Below are 19162 nucleotides of genomic sequence, written 5' to 3'. Positions count from 1 at the left end.
CAGATTGCACAGGGATGTGTCCAGAGAAGGAGACTCCACAGCTTCCCTGGGGAGCCTGTTCCAGTGCTTGAGACAGGTCTTCTTGTCTGGTCCTCAAGGGGTTCAGAGGCACCCACTGCAGCACTGCTAGCAATGCTCCAGCAGCAGGACAGGCAGCACAACCCACACAAGCTGCCCCAAACCAGGGCCATGCCCATACAAGCAACACAGAGGGGCTCAGAGATGTACGCCTGGCTGTGGGGAGCATACGTGGATTGCCAGAGATGCCACCTGGCCAACCCATGATGGCTCGTCCATGCTCGCCACTCTCTGCCCCTGATGGGGAGCGCCAGGGACATCACTTGCCATCTAGCAGTGAGCAGGGGTAAAGCTAAAACCTCTGCTCCTTAGCACAGAGGTTACGGCAGATGCAGCCCAAGATGACCTACCAGGGGAGTGTGGGGGCAAACAGGCAGTTCTGTCTGAGCTTTTTCATGCAGTTATTTTAGCAAAGGATATTTGTTTTAAATCAATGTGGAAAAAACCCGAACTCAACCTGACAGTTGCGTCGGGATTGTGTTTTGCACTATTTCACAGCACTTCTGCTATACAGGTAAGAATACATCGCACTACTATCCCAATTTCAGTTAATGGGGGAGTTCAAGACTACTGACCTAACCCTTATTCAAGGTAAAAGTGGGTAATGAGAATTAAAAGGTTGCGTTTTACATCAACTTAAGCAACTTCTGTAGTGAACTATATTCTTCTGCTTACATCAAGGTTACTTAAGATTACTTGCTTCACCTTTGCTATGAATAATTCTATTAAAAGTATGTTTTTTCTTCAAATCCAGACTATGACACAGCAAAGTACTTAAGTATTTTTGGAGCAATTTCAAAAATGGTGTATCAAAACCAGACCCTGACATGCCTCTGTTAAGCGTTATATTCTATTATGGGATGAATTAAGGGATGGGAAGGAGAAGTATGAAGCATCAGAGGGTGCAAGGTATCTGCGAGCTCCAGCCTGCAAGAGGGAAGATGCACTACTGGGGTGAGAGAAGAGTTGATGCATTGGGGAACTGGGGTGGTGGGAGAGGCTGCCGAAAAGGGGAGTGGACTTAGAAGTTCAACACAGCTTTATGCAGGGAGTGCATATAAAGGCATAATGAAAGCCTAAGTCTGCCCAAAAACCAGCAGCAATAGGATTCACAATTTCAACACAGTTTACTACAGCTCTCAGGTGTGTTGTATAAAACATGTTTTAGTGCAACATAGTACAAAGTTTTTGCTGATTTTTCTTTTTTTTTTTTTTTAAAAAAAAAACCCCAAACATTTTTCCACATCATGCATGGATAGGGTATCTCTCTTTCTTCTCTGGTTCGTTACAGAAAGTTACAGCAGAGAGAGTGGTTTGACAAGCTTTGTGTTTAAAACTTGTTACAGGAAGAGTCTGCCTTTATAAAAACAGAAGTTTGAGACTGGGCAACGCGCTGCCAGAGCAACAGAGAAATGTCATCGGCAAGGTACATTCAGGGACCACTGTGGGAATCGCTTCCTGGGAAAGCCTGGGCTCAGTGCAGGAACCGCTAGGCTGGGAAGGGACCCATTTTGGCCAGGGGGACAGGGCCATAGGACAGCCCTCCTGGAGAGCACTGCTCCGTGGTTCAGATGCAGCACAGTGTTCGCCCAGGAGAGAACGGCTCCCAGTGACTTCATTTTCTCTTCTTTTTTTCTTTAAAGCTGAAACGAGTTGCAGTTCCTGCCCGGGAGCAGTATGTACAGGAGATACATTTACAAAACAATACCCACTGGCTGCTGTTTGTGCCTCGGTTCTTCATTTCCATTCACTTCTCATCCCACTCCTCTCTTTGCAGATGCTTTATCCAGAAAGGGAAGACAAGTGTGTGGGTGTGTGATACATATGTGTCTGTGTGTGTATATATATATATATATATAGGAGCGTGATATTACGCATATGCTGGGGTCAGTAAGCAGTTATGTCTCGAGGAGGCAGACTTCACCAAGGGATGAGTGAAATTTTGGCTTCCCAGTGGAAGAAGAAACCAATCCCATTCTGGTGGAGGAGCAGAGGTGGCTGAATTCAAACATCCTAGCGTGGAGGATGCATGGTGCAGATCTCCCACCTGAGGCTTCACCACCTCTGGAACATCAAGGCATCAGGGTCTAACCAACTAGGGCTACAGAGCATCTGCTGAGGTCCCCGTCTCTTCACAATGAGCAGTCTGACCCTCCTGAAGAGGACAACGGCTGTGGGTATGGCACCTCTCACACGCGAGGCCAGGTGGGGGTCTTGCGGCTGCGCCTGGTCACCCCCGGTTGGCTTCAGCCATGCTGCAAAGAATAAATGGCCGGATTTGCCAGGAAGACATAAAGGAAGACAACAAAAGGCCATTTTTGGCAAACATTTTCTTCCGCCACACATAATGTTCAGGGCATATGGGGGAGGAGGCGGTTTCCTCCACAGGACAGGGCAGGGGTACTTGGCATTATGGGGTACGGGAGGTCAGGTGCCCCACGCGGCGAGAGCCCTGGTTTGGTTCACGAGAGCCATATCTTTCACAGAAAGAACAGCATTTCCTGCCACAGCGACTGCCTATGACAAGAGCAGGTGACTTTGCCAGGAGGGGGAGCTTATGGAGAAATGGCTTCTCCTCCTAAAGCTCCAGAAATGAAAAAATGGCAGATGCGCTCACACACGCAGGGGAGGATTTCTCTTGGCTCAGGGGGACAGCAAAGCCCTCAAGGTGCCGACGCGCTGCAGGCTCCTTTCCTTGTCCAAGCTCGCACCGGGAAGCAGTGCAAGCTGCGGGGAAACTCATGACACGTGGTGGTTAATTGCATGTCCCTGCTGATTGGCAACGGCTGCAGCTGGGCTCCTTGGCTGAACCATCCAGGAGCTGTCAATGCAACCTGTGGGGCTCCCCCTGCCCCCTTTTCCTAGAGTCATTGCTTTGGTCATGTTGAAGTCTTCAGAGGCTGGATCCAGCCACCTGTCCCCAGGCAGCTGGGCCACAGAGCGGACCCACCTCGCCAGAGGTGGCAGCATTGACACCAGGGAGGAGCATGACTCTGGTAAGTTGGACTGTACAAGGACCCTCTTTGCCACCAACAAAGTCAGGGGTTTCCATCTCCTCCTTCAGTTCCTGGAGGTAAACTAAATTGCTTTTGTCCTGACTGCAATCGTGCTGAATATTCAGTCTCTCCAAGACCTGGGAACGCTCATAAAAGTTGAATTGCTCCCTCCTGAGAGAGCAGTAAGGTGGAGGCAAGAAGATGCTGAGGCTACACCCAGACTTTAAGATGGACCTCCTGATAGCCCAACTAACCCCTCCGGAGGTGGACTTGGCTTTGTCTGCTTTGGAAGAGGGAGGGGCTAGCTCAGCGCACCTTGGGAAAAGACCTTCTTTACCATGGCACTGAGTCTGAGGAGGAAAACCAGTCTGCTTTGAAAAACATATTGATTTACTTCCAAAGAGATTGTCCCAAGACGAAACACCTGCTGGGAACTCCTCGCTGTGTGCAGAGTGGAGGAAGCCTGCAGTTCTTTGAGTGACCAAAAAAGAAATGGCAACAAAAAAGTAACGGCCCAAAAGACAGCAGCTGATGGGAGCAAAATTAATTGGAGAGGAACATCTGCTATGTACAGCAAGCGCAGGGACCCTCCGTCCATTGGGGCGAGGGGGTGCGTTCCCACAGGCACTGGAGGAAGCCTCGGACCTTCCCGTCCCCACCATCTGGGTGCTCCGCAAAGCTCAGTTGCCACATTGGAGCACAGACACTGAGACAAATGAACAAGAACAACAAAACCCACTCTGTTCCTTGGGGTTCTCGGTGTGTCTCTGCTTTCTCTGCGCATCCCCCCAGGCGCCTCTGCCTCTTCAGTCCATGGTTCCAGGGTGAATGCTGAGGACCGGCGGCTCTAGGCAAGTGGGAGAGTAGTTGAGGTGAGGCTCTTTGATCCACAGCAAGGGGACCCCATTCTTGCCCTCCGAGTTCTTGCTGGAGTTTCGGCTCTTGAACCGCACCAGGAGGATGGTGATGATCAAGATGCCGAAGATGGGGAAGGGGTAGAAGAACACAAAGTAGAAGAGGGCGTCATTGGAACAGATGACGGACTGCAGGGTGGAGCCTGCAAGGAGACAAAATATGGTCACATTTCATGGCTTCTCTGCAACGCAGGGCCTACACATTTCTTCAGAAACATAAAAAAACAGAGATACTCATTAATCTGTGTCAACGCAGGAGGTGAAACTCTGAGAAAAATACAAACATTAGAAAACAGAGCAGCAGAAGAAAGTTATTGCAGGGCATGTTTTCGCTTTATGCCCACAAGAGTTTCATGAGTGCCAGAAAGAGTCTTCCCTGGTACAGATTTTATGATACCTTATGAAGTGGGGAGCCTCGCAAAGCACTGATTCCCTCAGTGGTGGTACAAAAAGGCAGCACCCCAGGACTTAATCCCTTAAGGGCCCACTAAACTCTCATGGCCTCAGTTACCTCTGGGGCCTCTAGACCACCTGATGTCTTCAAGAGCTGCTGGGAAAAGACCCTTGTGCCACGGCCTGCACCCTTGTGCAGAGCTAAGCCAACTTCCAAGGGTGTTTCCCAATGGGAAGGGTTAAGCCCCACTTGGGACACACCATGAGGTAAGCGCTGTGGGGCGGGCGGCCCCAGCACAGAGCTAAGCACAGTGTGGATGCTCAAGCCCAAGCAAGAGCTGGGCTACCAGCCATCGAGCTGGTTGGAAAAGCACCCTCACCACGGACTCGCCCCAGTGCAGGTGAGACCCAGTCCCACTCACTCCTTGGCCTTTTTATCTTGGTTGAACAAAAGATGCAGGGGATGCCAGGGCCCTATCCCCAAGAGGCTCAGTTCCAGGCTGGACAGGGCTCTGAGCAACCTGATCTGGTTGAAGATGTCCCTGCTCATTGCAGGGGATTGGACTAGATGACCTTTAAAAGTCCCTTCTAACCTAAACTACTCTATGATTGTCTTCTCACCTGCATCCTGCACGTGAACAGCGACCGTCCCCGACTCCTCCTCTGCCAGCCGGTACCACACGCCGTTGGGGTCCGCCAGCCACTCCTCCACGCGGCACGAGTAGTTGCCCGTGTCGGCACCGCCGGCCTGCAGCACTGTCAGCCGGAAAAGCACCGCCGAGAGCCTCTGGAACCGCAGGCGGCCCTCCCAGCGACCGGCCTCGGGGCTGAAGATGGCGTCAGGGCCAACGCTCAGCACCGCTTCCCTCTCCTCCTCCTCCTCTTCCTCCTCCTCGCCGCGGCTGCCTGCCTCTTTGGTCCGCAGGTTGTACCATGTCACTGCAAAGTGGGACTCCGGGCTGGAGCGAGACAGGATGCTGCAGTCCAGTGGGAAGGACTCCTTCTCCTGCACCGTGAGGTTGGCAGTGGCCGTGTCCACCTGCAAGGTGGGGTCTGAGATGGCAAAAGGGGAGAGGTGAGCGCTGAGCAAAATGCTGTGTTCAAAGCCACCCTGCCCCGGCGCAAGTTGACTGTCACAACTCCGGGGTTGGCGCGATCCAAGCGAAACCCTGCCAAGTCCCACAGGTACCTCTGTGTCAACCCCGAGGTGCAGCATCCTCACCCCACCTGCCACAGGGTTGAACAGGTGCTGGCTGCGAGCGCCGTGTTACCGCCTCATGCAGACCCTTCACATCAGCGAACGGGGGGGCACGTGAGAGCAGAAACCTGCTGCAGCTCATCAAGACATGCCACAAGAACGCGTCAGAAAATATCGAGGTCTGCTGTGCGTGCTGAGGAGCAAGGTACCATCGCTCCCCAGCCACCAGTGCAAATAGCACTGCACTCCACGCTTATTTTTTATTTATTTGAAAGTGCTCAAAGGACTTTAAAATCAGTAAGACAAGAAGAGGAGAGGATTTTTTCCAGCAGTTTGGGAAATTATTTAGGCAAGAGGTTCCTCCGTGCAGATGTGCTCAGCACAGGCACAGCAAGGATACTCCCAAAAGTCTCCATCTCTTGTTCTTTTCTTTCTTTAGTGCTTGCTGCAAGGCTGGAGAGATGTTTTCACTCAACTGAGATAGAGCGGCCAGAACCAAAGATGTGCTGATTAAAGGCTGACTTCAAGAGCGATTAACGTTTGGTTTAGTCATCCTGCCGGGGAACACATACTCCAGGGATCGCAATCAGTCCGGATCTAAGGTTTCATTTAAAGATTAACAAGCCCTTTCCGAGGCGGAGGCTGAGCAGGAAGGGCGAGCTGACAGCTCAGCACAGACAGAGGTGCCTTCTCCTCCAGCAAACACAGCTGGGTAAGCCCACCCTTGTGCAGACACTGGGTGTCCCTGCAGGAAGAAGCTACCGTCCCCCAGCTCTCATCAGCCACGGGGCTGCTGTGCCCAGTGGGGACTCTCATTATAGCACCTGCCTGACACTTTTTAAGTGGTTCCGTAAGGAAAACCTTCATTAAGGCCAGAGCTCTCCAGGCCGTAGGCAACACAAGTGTTTTAGTTCGCATCTTTCCCCAGAAGACTCCTGAGCAGAAATAGGAATGAGGTAAGTCCTGAGATGTCAGGCACTAGCGAGGTACAAAGGAGGAAGGGAAAGAAATGGCTTGTCAAAACCAACACAAAGCCTCCCCCACCTCTGCAGAAAGAGAAGAACTGCTGTCTGAAGGTGCTGAGAGCGTTTTTTCCCCCTTTGTTCATGATTATAGTCCTGAAAGATGAGCATGGAGATCTTCACTGATGAGACAGGACTAAGCAAGTTTAGTAATTTTGTTAAGTACTGGCTGCTATGAAAGAAAAACAAACAACAGGGCATTTTTAGAAAAAAATTATTTTGAATTAGTGCACCCCCAACTCCTTTTCTTCTTTCCACTCCACATCCTTCCACAATTCAAAATGAACCTCAAGGATTTCCCCTGCTGTCCGTTCTCCCTCCGTTAGGGCTGGCAGCTCTTAGCCTGGATGAAGAACTGTACTTAAAACTGCGCAGGCATGTGGGGTACAGGGATTGCCTGGGGGGGGGTCTCTGCTCAAGCCACCTTGGCCAGCAAAGTTTCCCAAGCATGGACCTGGGTAGATAAGGGCTGTGCTGTCCCCTGAGAGAGCTTCTCCTTCGCAGTACCAATCTGATCTGCCAGGAACGACCACCAAAGCCTTTCCAGAATCTTACTATTTTCGCAGCTCTGTTGCAGAGTTACAAGGCTGACACCTCACTGGAATGAGCACCACAGCAGTTCTTGCAGAGCGGTTGCTTTATATGCTGGAAAGTACCCAGCAAATGAGGACCGCAACTGTTATTTGACCTACAGCCTTTAGGACAGACATTTCATCTTGAGTCACACGCCTCAAAACACAGGGAATCTGTATTTTCCAGGGAAATTGTCCTTGCAGCTTATCTTTTGTTAAAGCAGATGTGACTTAGCAGAGTACCCCAGGAATCTGGTTTTGAGGGCTTATGAGTACATGAGTGCTGGTCAGTCTTTAAGAACCACCTTTTAGAGGTACAGGAGCAGACAATTCCACTGTGTCCTAAGTCAGGCAGGCAGGGCAGAAGAGCAGCTTGGCTGAACAGGGAGCTCCTCGTAGGGCTCAAGAGGAAAAATACATTTTCTGATCTCTGGAGGCAAGGTCAGGCTTCACAGGAAGATTATGGAGCTGTGGTTCAAACATGCAGGGAGACAATGTGGAAGGCCAAAGCTCAATTAAGAGCTGAAACTGGCCAGTGTTGTGTCAAGTAACAAGAAGGGCTTTTTAAAATGTTAATAGCAACAGGAGGTCTAAACAAAACATTGGACTGACACTTGTTGAAGATGGTCACCTGACTAATAGACACGGAGAAAGAGTAGAGGCATTCAACACTTTTTTTGCTTCAGTCTTTAATAATATTGATAGACCTTGGGCTGCACAGTTCCCCGAGTCAGAGGACAACGAGTGTGGGAACAGTGACTTTCCATCTGTGGACGCTGAACTTGTAAGGGATCAGGTGAATATACGCAAGTCCATGGGGCCTGATGGGATCCAACCCAGAGCACTGAAGGAGCTGGCAGATGTTACAGCAGAACCCCTCTCGATCATCTACCAAAGGCCCTGTGACTCAGGGCAGGTCCCTGATGACTGGAAGCTGGCCAAAGTTATTCCAGTCTACAAAAAGGGTGCGAGGGAACACCCAGGGAACTACAGACCTGTTAGTCTAACCTCAGTTCCTGGAAAAATTATGGAGAGGATTATACTGGGTACTATTGAAAGGCATTTAAAGAATAATGCAATCACCAGGCACAGTCAACATGCGTTCACAAAGGGAAAGTCCTGTTCAACTAATTTATATCCTTATACGATAAGGCCACCTACCCAGTGGGTGAAGGGGAAGCAGTGGATGTAGATTTTCTGGATTTTAGTGAGGCTTTTGATGCTGTACCTCACAGCATCCTTCCAGCCGTCCAACTGTGGGATGAGTGGGTTCATGGTAGGCTGGGTGAACAACTGGCTGAAGGGCAGAGCTCAGAGGGTTGTGGTGAATGGGGATACGTTTGGCTGGCAGCTGGTTACCAGCAGAGTTCCTCAGGGCTCAGTTCTAGGGCCAGTTCTGTTCAATATGTTTATCAACAATCTGGATGCTGAATGCACCATTAGCAAGTTTGCTTATGATACCAAACTAGGAGGTGCTGTTGACTCTCGTGAGGGACAAGAGGCCTTGCAGAAGGATCTAGATAGATTGGAGCATTGGGCAATGATTAATAGGACAAAATTCAACAAGTCCAAATGCCAGATTCTGCACCTAGGATGGAGTAATGCCAGGCACAAGTATAAACCGAGGAGTGGCTGGGGAGCAGCCTTGCAGAAAGGGACCTGGGGGTGCTGGTCCACAGCAGCTCAATACAGCTCAGCAGCGTGTGCCCTGGCAGCCAAGAGCACAAACTGCATCCTGGGGTGCATCAAACATGGCACCACCAGCCAGTCAAAAGAGGTGACTGTCCCACCGCATTCAGCATAGGCATGGCCTCACCTTGAGTGCTATGTGTAGTTCTAGGCCCCACCATTTAAGAAGAATGTGAAGATCCTTGAATGTGTCCAGAAGAGGACAACGAAGCTGCTGAAAGGCCTGGAAGGAGTGTCCTATGAGGAACACCTGAGGACTCTGGGTTGATCTAGTTTGGAGAAAAGGAGGCTGACGGGCAACCTCATGGCTCTCTACAGCCTCCTGAGGAGGGGACACGGAGAGATCCCTGGGATCCAGTGATAGAACATGTGGGAACAGTTCAAAGCTGTACCAGTCAGAGCAGGTTTAGCCTGGACATTAGGAAGCATTTATTTACTGACAGGGTGGTCAAACCCTGGAACAGGCTTCCTCGAGAGATGGTTGGTGCCCCAAGCGTGTCAGTGTTTAAAAGGCATTTGGACAATGCCCTTAATAACATGCTTTAACTTCTGGTCAGCCCTGAAGTTGGACTAGATGCTCATTGTAGGTCCCTTCCAACTCAAAGTCTATTCTATGCTATGCTATACTATTCTACTCTATTCACAACCCTTTGAAACTGGAGTTTGCTCCCTGGTTTGAATTTCTGTACCACTTTTTTTCCCCACTAGATCCTGGGAAGAACAAGAAGCACCTGCAGTGATCCCTGATGCCTGTCTCCCTGTGTCTGGGCATGGCCAAAACGCTGGTGTTAGGCAGCAGGATCTGCCTGAACCACTAACACCAGCATGTGGATTGGCCAGGAAGCCCATAAGTACTCCCTTGTCCATAGAGAGGCAGGTTCTTCATAGCCAACTCCTGCCCCATCAAGAAACCCAAGCCCTTGTCTCAATTGACAGATAGGCCCATGGAGCTGCACACCCCATATCTGCTTCTTCACCAGCAGAATGGGGAGCAGCATCATGAGAAACTGCCAGGACACCAGCAAGGGTCCCAACCTCTGCTGCCCTCTTTTCATGCAAGGACCTTGCCCTTGGGGCACACGCCTGGGAAGCACAGACATCTCCCATCTCATTCTCAATCAAAATGTGAACAAAATTGGAAGCCTATCTTATTTGATCTGCCAAAAGTGCTGTAAAAAAATAAATTTGCAGATGCAGAAGTGAGAAAATCCCAAAGCCCATCTAGCTGTGTTTGCAGGACTTGCTCTATGCTTCTTCCAGAAAAGCAAGGGTGCACCCAAGAAGACATGCAAGAAAGCATCAGCATGGTCTGCAGTGCAGCAGTCCTGCCCTCTGCCCGGACACACTGTCTATGACAGACAGATGATGACCCATGTTTTGTCCACAAGGGCAGAGTGCTGCTCAAAGCTGTCAGCACGAGACCCTCCTCACCTGGCTGCTTGACAGTGAGGGTGATGAGCCCAGAGATGTCCTCTGCCCGCTTGTACCAGCGGTCGCTGGGGTCGAGGAGCCACTCCTCCACACGGCAGTTGTAGGCCCCGCTGTCCCGCACGGTGGCATTTTGGATGGAGAGGAGGTAGAGGCCCGGGGATGGGCTCTCCAGGTGCAGCCGGCTCCGCAGGTCGCCCAGCGCCACCACGTCTCCGTAGCGCAGGATGTTCTGCCGGCTCAGCCGGGCCACCGCCTCCTTCTCCGGGTGGCCCGGCCGCCACACATACCACTCCACTGCCAGCTGGGATGAGGGGCTGGTCCGGCTGCTGACCAGGCACTCCAAGGTCACCCACTGGTTCTCCAGCACTGTGATGTTCTTGTGGGTCTGGTTCACCTGCAGACGGTTATCTATGGGAAAAGGCCATTAGAAATGCAAGGTGATGGAGGCCCTTTGTCTCCCCACAAGCGCTTCCCGCATGGCCACAATCCTGAGGTGTGATCAAAGAAACAAGGCAAGACAGGAAAAAAAAAATGGGGGAAAAAAAATGAAGAGGAAAAGAAAATAGGACTTATGGTTTTTATGGTCTTCTGACAATCTCAGGCTAGTCACCAACAACTCCCCATTTAGCACTGGGAACTAGAAACACACCATCTCCAAGTAGGACTCTGGGATACTAAGCGCACAGACACCTTGTGAAGTGAGGTCACACCTCAATCTTTTCTCATCCTCCTCCTGGGGCAGGGCAGTAGCTTGGTCATACTCTGACCAGTAAGCCCTTTTGTTGTGGGAAAAGGGGAAAAAGCAAGGGGGAGAACGGGCGGCTGATTATAAGGAACCACCACTGCAAAACGAGAAGTGGCATGAGGGCAAAGTCACACACAGTGTTTTGCTGCCTTGGGAATGTCCCTGGTTTTTGCTCCACGATTTCATTGATACACAATGGGGGGTGACTGTAATCAGCTCTTTTATGTGAAATGACGTGTCAGACACTCCTAACTCCTTCATAACTTCTTTTCCAGGGGCAAAGTCTGGACTTCCCTGGTACAGCCGCTGCAGCAAGCGATGGGCACTGTACTTCCCAGACGGAGGCAGGTGATGCAAAAGAGGGGGCAGATCACAGCTCCCCCCTCCCTGACCATCCCACAGCCATCTCGGGATTTTGCAGAAAGAAACGGGGAGCTGAGACCAGCAGCGAGCGGTGCAGTCTGGCCTGGGCAACCAGGCAAAGCTGTGCTGGGGCCCATATTCAATATCCCCCTTGCACTCCCATACATAGAGCTTGTGTCTAGCCAGCCCAATCTAGACAGAGTATATGCATTAAGCATTGTCCAGTTGTGCTATCCAGGTGGTCCCCAGCTCGTGAGGGCCCTCTTCTGCTCCTCCCTCAGCCCACTTTTACCAGTGATGTCAGGTGCCACAGAAACCACCAGCAGAGCAGATTTCTCTTTTCCTGGCAGCCAGTTCCCCACCTCATTAAACTTGTTACTCACATCTCATATGCACAGCACAGAGGGAAATGAGACAAGGCTCCCTGCGCCTGACAGGATATGGGCACGGAGTAAAATAAAACTATGTGCAAAACATAAAAATGCTTTCTCAGGCAGGCATGCACCGTTTCTCTCTGAGCAGGTCGCTAGTCGACACTCTTGCTACACGATGCTCTTGAGGATAAGGAACCCTGGCTGGATACAGCGGCCTGCTAGACTGTGAGGGATGGACAACCTTCATGTGGGGACACTGCTGCTAGACTGTGAGGGATGGACAACCTTCATGTGGGGACACTGAAATGCATGTCAACCCAGCCTCAATGGAGAAGGGTGACATCAAAGGGAGAAAACATCCCTCTTCATGCAGGGCCATGCAGGCAGGAGGATGCAAGGAGGGAGTGAGAAGGCTGTAGCAGAAAGAAGAGCAGAGGATCCCTGTTGCCCCAGAAAAGCTCAGCGAGCTCACAAGCCATGCACAGGAGCCGATGCTGATAGGACCCCACTGGCGTGGCATGTGGTACCTGGCTGTTTGACAGTGACCTCCGTCCGCCCGGACACCTCCTCCGCCAGCTTGTACCAGGCGTGGTTGGGGCTGAGCAGCCACTCCTCCACGTGGCAGTAGTAGCTGCCGCTGTCTCGGACCTCTGCCCGTTGCACCGTCAGGCTGAACAGCCCCCCGGACGCCGAGCGCTCGAACTGCAGCCGGCCCCGCAGCCCCTCCTCCTCTGCGTAGGTGCCGTACTCGAAGGCTGAGCTGTGGGTGGTCTTCAGGATGAGCTTGCCATCAGCGTCAGAGGGCTTGTGGACGTACCACAGCACGGCAAAGTGCGAGTCGGGGCTGGTCTGGGATTTCACCGAGCAGTTGAGGGGGATGGGGCGGTTTTCCACCAGAGTGATGCTCCGCTTTGACTTGCTCACCTGCAGCTTGGTCACTGTGAGGGAGGAATGGATAAGGATGAGGAGAGGTGGGTCATTAACATGGGAAAAACATTCCTTTCTTTTTGGGAGGACCAGAAAGTCCTATCCCAGCTGCAGGCACAGCTGGTCTTGCCTGTGTCCCACTTGCACCAGACCCTCAGGATAAAGGCATTCTGATGTTGTTCTACCAACTCTTCTCTCTTCTTTCACCTGCCCTCTATTCCCAGGTCCTCCCACTGTGTCCCTCAGCAAGATGCTGCTTTTTCACAGTTTGTCCTTTAAAAGGTTCTCTTTCTTAATTCACTGTAGTCTAAGGCACCAAACCTAGCAAGAAGGCTACGCCCAACCTCAGTGGGTTTTTTCATGGTGAAATCATACCACTTGCAGCTCAGGGCAACAAGCTGTTGACTAGTTCCAGAGAAAACCATTTCCAGGAAGAGTGAATTAAACAAGACTCTGCTGCTGTCACATGCCAGCCATCCCAGTGACATGTAACCCACAGACACGCAATAGCTAGGGGAGCACACACAAGCACAACTGGAAAAGAAGAAAGAGCAGCAGACTGGAAAGGATCAGCAGGGAGCAAGCTCTGCTCCAGTAGCCAGGAGATCTGGTCCAGGTCCACCACAGACCACACAGCCCAGAAAAGCCACAGGCGTGCCACCTCTCTTGGCTTCCCAAGTGTGACTGCGGCTCCCATGCAGGTAGATAAGCGGTCACAGCGCCGCGGATGACATGGCAATGTCATTAGCTCTTGTCCCTGCAAGGAGACAGGGACATGGGTTTCTGACTCCTGTCTCCCTGCAGGAGCAGGAGAGAAAGCCTCCCCTGCTGCTGCTCAGGCTGTACCTGTTGCCCAAGCCTTGACCCAGGGCATTCGCATCTTCAGGAAAGGACACGAAGTGTCCTTCTGTGACACTTACGCTTGGTGTGCCCTGCAGCCCTGCCAGCTACAGACCCAAGGAAAGCAGCAGCTCCCAGCCAGGCACTCCGCTCCTCCCAGCAGGTCTGCCACCATCTCTCCTCCTTCGCCTCTCCTCACACAGCGACTTCCCTCTGCAAGGGGGCTCGCTGTCTTTCCATCAGGTGAAGGGATTCTGCTGACAGCTGGAAAATCTCCTAACAACACCTAGTGAGCGCCCTGGGCACAACAGAAGTGTGGCACCCCAGGTATGAAGGACTGGAGGCTGTCAGGGGAGCTGTGCGCATCTGCAGCCTGGAAACCTGTCCCACGCATCCTGTGTTTGCAGGGAAGCGGCGTTGCGTCCTCACTCTCACCAAGGCATGGGCTCCTTGCTCTGCATCATGCTTTGCTTCCAGCTTGCCCTGAGCCCCAGGGTCTCAGATGCCTGTCGGCACAAGTGACAAGCGACAGGGCTGAGGGAGAGGATGGGCACAGGCAAACAACATCAAATGGGAGGAATGAACCCCCACTGCAGTGATGCTTTCTGCTCTAACACAGCATCTGAGATAGACATCCTGGTAACGCATTAGATGTTCCCCTGGAGCCTGGACTGCCTGTGGCTTTAATCAGTATGCTAATAAAGACTCGATGGCTGTGTTATGGGTATGGTACACAGACAGCGGAGGAAGGGAAGGAGGGAAACGGTGCCTTGGTTTTCCTCCCCAACGACTTCAGCCTAATGGAGAGATTTAGCATCACCCTGTTGTATTTCTGCTGTACCTCAGACACACTCCTTTCCCTTTGTTTCACTTCAGGATGGCAGCCTTAGCCACCCCACCCACACTCATCCCACCTTTTTGGCTCGCTGTTGGTTAAGAAAGGTTATTTCAAGCATTAATCAATCTTCTGAGTCCCTGGGAGATGAACCAATAAAGGAGAAGGTGATTCTCAGCAGCTTCCTTTCTCCCCCAGCCCCCTTTCCAAACAGTTTATTTTTAATTGGTACTGGATTATTTTCTGCAACCGTTACTAAGGAAACCTCTGTTTCTATAGCAACTGTGTATGTTAAGTCAGCAGCCCTATATCTATTAAAATGCAGTATATACACACACGCTATGTGTGGCGGGGTTGCTCAATATCAATACACACACACACACACGCACAGAGCGAGGAGCGTGGGTACACGCAGACCGGAGCTGCCGAGATGCAAGCATCCCTCCCAGTGTTCTTCCCACATCGCAGCACCTCCGGGAGATGAAAACGAGGAGTATTTTTAAGGCACGGAGTATTTTTAAGACAAGTGTTTGGGGCAACACACCTGTACCTCGCACGTGACGGATGTATTTCACTGGAGGGGTGAGGGTTTGCTCCCAGACCATAATCATGGCAATTCTCCCTGCGTACAAACAGTGTGGACCCTGGAGGCCATTCACTGGCTCTTGCATGGTGTGAGGCGAGGGTGATGAGGAAGAAATCTTATTAGTTCAGCCAAAAATGAGATCTTAAATTCCACATGCACACCCTAGTGCTCCTAGCCCTCCTTGGCAGTCACTAGTGTTCAGGAATTTGCCCACACATGCACAGAGCCCTCCAAATCTTGATGAGATTATTGTTTCTACTGCCTCTATCAGTCGAGGCAGCAAGCCCTGGCAGGGAATTACAGGTCTTCCCTTTCCTAGACTGCAGGCGCTTGCACAGGTTCGTAACACCATGTACAAAGTTTCATCTAGATTAGAGGTGTCGGCGGTACATAATGACAACCCTGCCAATGCACTTCTCATCTAACATGACTTATTTTCCTAACAGAGGCACACCACAGAAGATCCAAGTGCAGGTTTTGTTTCACTCCCACAGAATTAGAGAGGACATTCTCAGTCTTTTCCAATTTATGAACAGCAGATCCCTTTTGCAGATCCCACAGAAATAATTCACGGCTTTTAAAGAACGCAGGTTGAAAACCACTGAGTTGGAAATGCTGTGGCTCACAGGTTACATCGGGGCAGCTTCACCTCTGAGCTGCAGGCTGGTTTGCTTGCTCATGCCGGGCAGAGATCCTCTGCCCACAGTCTGGTTGAGGCAGACTTTGCGGGGCTGCTCACACTTCTGCTCTCCCACTGGGATGACCATCAGCCACCATTCACAGATACACAAGCTAATCTAAAAGGTTCATTTTGCATTTAGGAAAAATTATTTAAAAGGGAAAAACCCCCTACAGTAAGTCCTGAAGTTAGTAGTCCAGGGTGATGGTACAATACAAAGCCAGGGAGTCCACCTCTTTCCACTGTGGTGATGTCTACTCTAGCACAAAGCAGGTCTCACTATGCCTGGTGCAACTTGCCAGGTCATGTTTAAAGGCACCTCCCATGACATGGAAATGATCATAGCTGCTGGTGCATGAGTGAGATTGCAAGAAGACTGACACCCCAGGCACTGAGCCAGCCAAACCTCACTCTCCTGACACAGAGGAAACTCCCTTTCCTGGCTTGGGGATTTGCCTGGGCAAGGAGCCAGGAAAGGGCTTGGCCTTAAATGCTGAGTTGACCCAGTCCGCCCCAGGGGCTGGGTTTCGGTGTGCCAGGGCAGGGCTGCTCCAGCACTCTGTCAAGCAGTGGTGGCAGTGGGTGCAGCGATGTGAACAGGCACAGTTACATGGCATTTTCTGTGGTGTTGTCAAGAGGCTGATGTTCTTATCTTAACAGCCTCCTAAACATCTGCTCAGTGAGGGAAACAGGTGCATGTGTCTAGGTGAAGTAATCATGCATTTCATCTGCAAACTGTAATCCTGTTGCCACAATGTCTCCTGGCTCCCTGGAGGGTGCCAGTAAAGAGGATATCATACCTTGATGTACTGTAATTGGCCCTACATATGCTATTAAGGCTTTCAGTTTACACTGGCAACAAGTCATGGTTACAACTTCCCATTTATTTTTAAGCCAGCCTGGTCTCCCAGACCCTGTGAAGTCATGCAGCCTGTGTGAAGAACATCTGCAGGTGCTGAACTCTGCTGTGGTGCTTGAGTGGGGCTCAGAAGGGACAGAAGCCACCAGCTCTCTGACGGCACGGAGAGGCTTTCTCATACCACTGAGGATATCCTGCCACATCTGCTGGAGGTGTTCCAGAAGGTTCAACGGGTGATGACTTGTGATGGAGCCCAGCCAGTACTTGGGGAACCCTTTTGCGGTGGAAGAGGCTGGCAGAGATACCAGGTGTCCATGGCAAGCCCATGAAGTGTCTAGTAAGACACTTCACAGACCATCTTCCAGCATCACGGTCCCTTTGCACTAATTGCCAGGCTGGGGAAAATGTCCCCACTCATCTGCAGGGACACACATTGTCTCAGGATACAGCCTCTGGTCCTCAAAGCTTGTATCTCTGGGCTGGAGGGACTGGTTTGACACACCTTACAACCACAGCAGGCTACAACATGGTGAAGTACTTTACACACTGATATATCTGATATATGATACATGATATGGCAGGGGTTTTTCCACACACCATCAAGCAGGCAATCAGTCTCCTCAAGCTGGGCATGTGATAAGCACAGTAATACAAATATTTGGGAGGAAGGGAAAGCAACCATCAGAGAAGGAGGACAGAGGCAGCGAAGTGATTCACAGCTTTTCTGCTGACTTGCTGCTGTGGTGAAGCCACTTGGCTCCCTCCCCTCTGTTTGCTAATCATCAAGCAGGGGGTTACAACACTTACCTTTACTAAAGCACTTTGCAATCTGTACCTAATAATGCTGTGATAAAAAGATGCTCTGTCTTGGACTCCTTACATCATCTTCCCTTGTAGGCAGCAAGAACATACAACAAGATTTTACTTCCCACTGGGTGAGCCTCTGTTACCAAGTCGTGGGAACAGTGATGTTTAAATGCAGCTGACACCCTCCCCTTAAAAAAGCCCCCCCCAAAACCCAGCATGCTGCCCTGCCGCAAAGGAGGAGGTGGCTGCCAGCCAGGGAAGGAGCCAGCTCTGCATGAGCCAGTGGCCACAGTGCAGAAAGGGTGGGCAGGAGGACAGTCACCACCAGCGCACAGAGTCCCCGGGGAGCCCTGTCACCACAGGAGGGAGGCGGCAAGGGCTGTTGTGTCCCACTTTGGAGGCTGCTGCCCTCTGGGGAGAGCTCCTCCAGAAGACACTCTAGCCTGGAGAAACTGATGAAGCATTGCAAAAAGTTTTCCTAGGGAATGTCCTACTTTTAAAAGCCTCCACTAAGACCTCACTGTGCTGAAGGGTGTGTGTGGAGCAGAAATGGGGCCAACCCAACCTGAAACCAGACATGGTTTAATACCAGACACAAGCTTTAGCAGGCTGATCAGGAGAGACTCATTTCCAGGAGCATGGCCGCAAGGTGCCTCTTCCTGTGAGGAAGTGATAGCATAAGAGGAAATGGTCTCAAGTTGTGCCTAGGGAGGTTTAGATTTGGATATTAGGAAAAATTTTTCACGGAAAGTGTTGTCAGGCATTGGAACAGGCTGCCCAGGGAAGCGGTGGAGCTACCATCCCTGGAGATGTTTAAAAGGCATTTAGATGAGGTTCTCAGGGACATGGTTTAGTGCTAGAGTTAGGTTATGGTTGGAGTCGATGATCCTGAGGGTCTCTTCCAACCCAAATTATTCTATGATTCTATGAGCACATTCCTCCCTGACCCCCTCAGCATACAACCCTGAAGGGTACTGGCTGAACTCCTGGCACAAACACACCCCCCAGCCTGCAGTCACCACTCAAAGGTGCCTCACCATTTCCCTCACTAGGGCCCAAAATGCACTTGATGCCCAAATTCCTCCTGGGGGATGCTTGCCTGGGATTGGGGAGACTTCCCTGCCACAGGCTGAGACATGCACTAACGCTCAGATCTTCTGCCTTCCCCAGAGCAGGGCTGAAGAGCCTCCTCTGCCTCCACACACACTGCAGGGACACCCACATTAATGACCATGGGGAACTGAGGTAACGAGAGTCAAGCAAACACACGCAGCCTCCTGACTCAGCGTGGGCAGGAGTGGGTGAGGTTTGCGAGGTTAGCCGTGAGCAAATCAGCGTTCAAAAGGGAAAGATGTGTGAGCCCTTTCAGAGAAGAGGCATCAGAGGAAAGGCATTCACAGAAGGGAGGAAGACGAGACGTTCTTAGGAGGACCTTGCTCATTAGGCTTAACCGTGGCATAGAAATCATCAAAATAAAGACAAAGACTTCCAGTGCTGGGGCAGCCTCCCTGGAGATGGCACGAACATGGCAGCACAGCTCCTGACTCCTGTTATTTTCTTTTAACAGAACACAATTCCTCCTGAAACTGGATTAACGAGGTTGCAAATTGCATTAGCCAACATGGGAGGCTGCTGGTGCAACAAGAGCAGGAGAAAGGGAAATAGTATTAGACTTTGCCTGCCATTATTACTGCCATTATTAACTTGTCACTTTACTGTAGTGTTCCTATAACAATGAATTATTGCCTGCAAACAGGCTGACATGATTGAATTACTGGGAGAGCAGCTCTATGGGAAGGAGAGACAATGTTAACCCTTTCCTGAGGAAGGCTCAGCTGCTGCCCCCTCCCAAGT

General features: G+C 51.1%; 1 protein-coding gene across 1 annotated transcript in view; it reads right to left on the bottom strand.

Moving 5' to 3' along the window:
* Nucleotides 1-3880: 3880 nt before the first annotated feature.
* The window catches only part of IGSF3 (immunoglobulin superfamily member 3), a gene marked incomplete at its 3' end in the record, with an annotated part of 101907 nt that continues 86625 nt past the window's right edge, over nt 3881-19162 (bottom strand). Inside the window, exons 7-10 of the mRNA XM_080352911.1 lie at nt 12303-12713; nt 10294-10701; nt 5003-5434; nt 3881-4131 (exon numbers count right to left, since the gene is read on the bottom strand). Of these exons, the coding sequence (XP_080209037.1) occupies nt 3881-4131; nt 5003-5434; nt 10294-10701; nt 12303-12713 (1502 nt within the window). The remainder of the gene's footprint in view (nt 4132-5002; nt 5435-10293; nt 10702-12302; nt 12714-19162) is intronic.

This window comes from Nesoenas mayeri, assembly GCF_963082525.1.
Source record: "Nesoenas mayeri genome assembly, chromosome: 1".
Classification (NCBI taxonomy): Eukaryota; Metazoa; Chordata; class Aves; order Columbiformes; family Columbidae; genus Nesoenas; species Nesoenas mayeri.
Note: the sequence above shows the minus strand (reverse complement) of the source record. Positions and strands in the feature narration are given on the sequence as shown.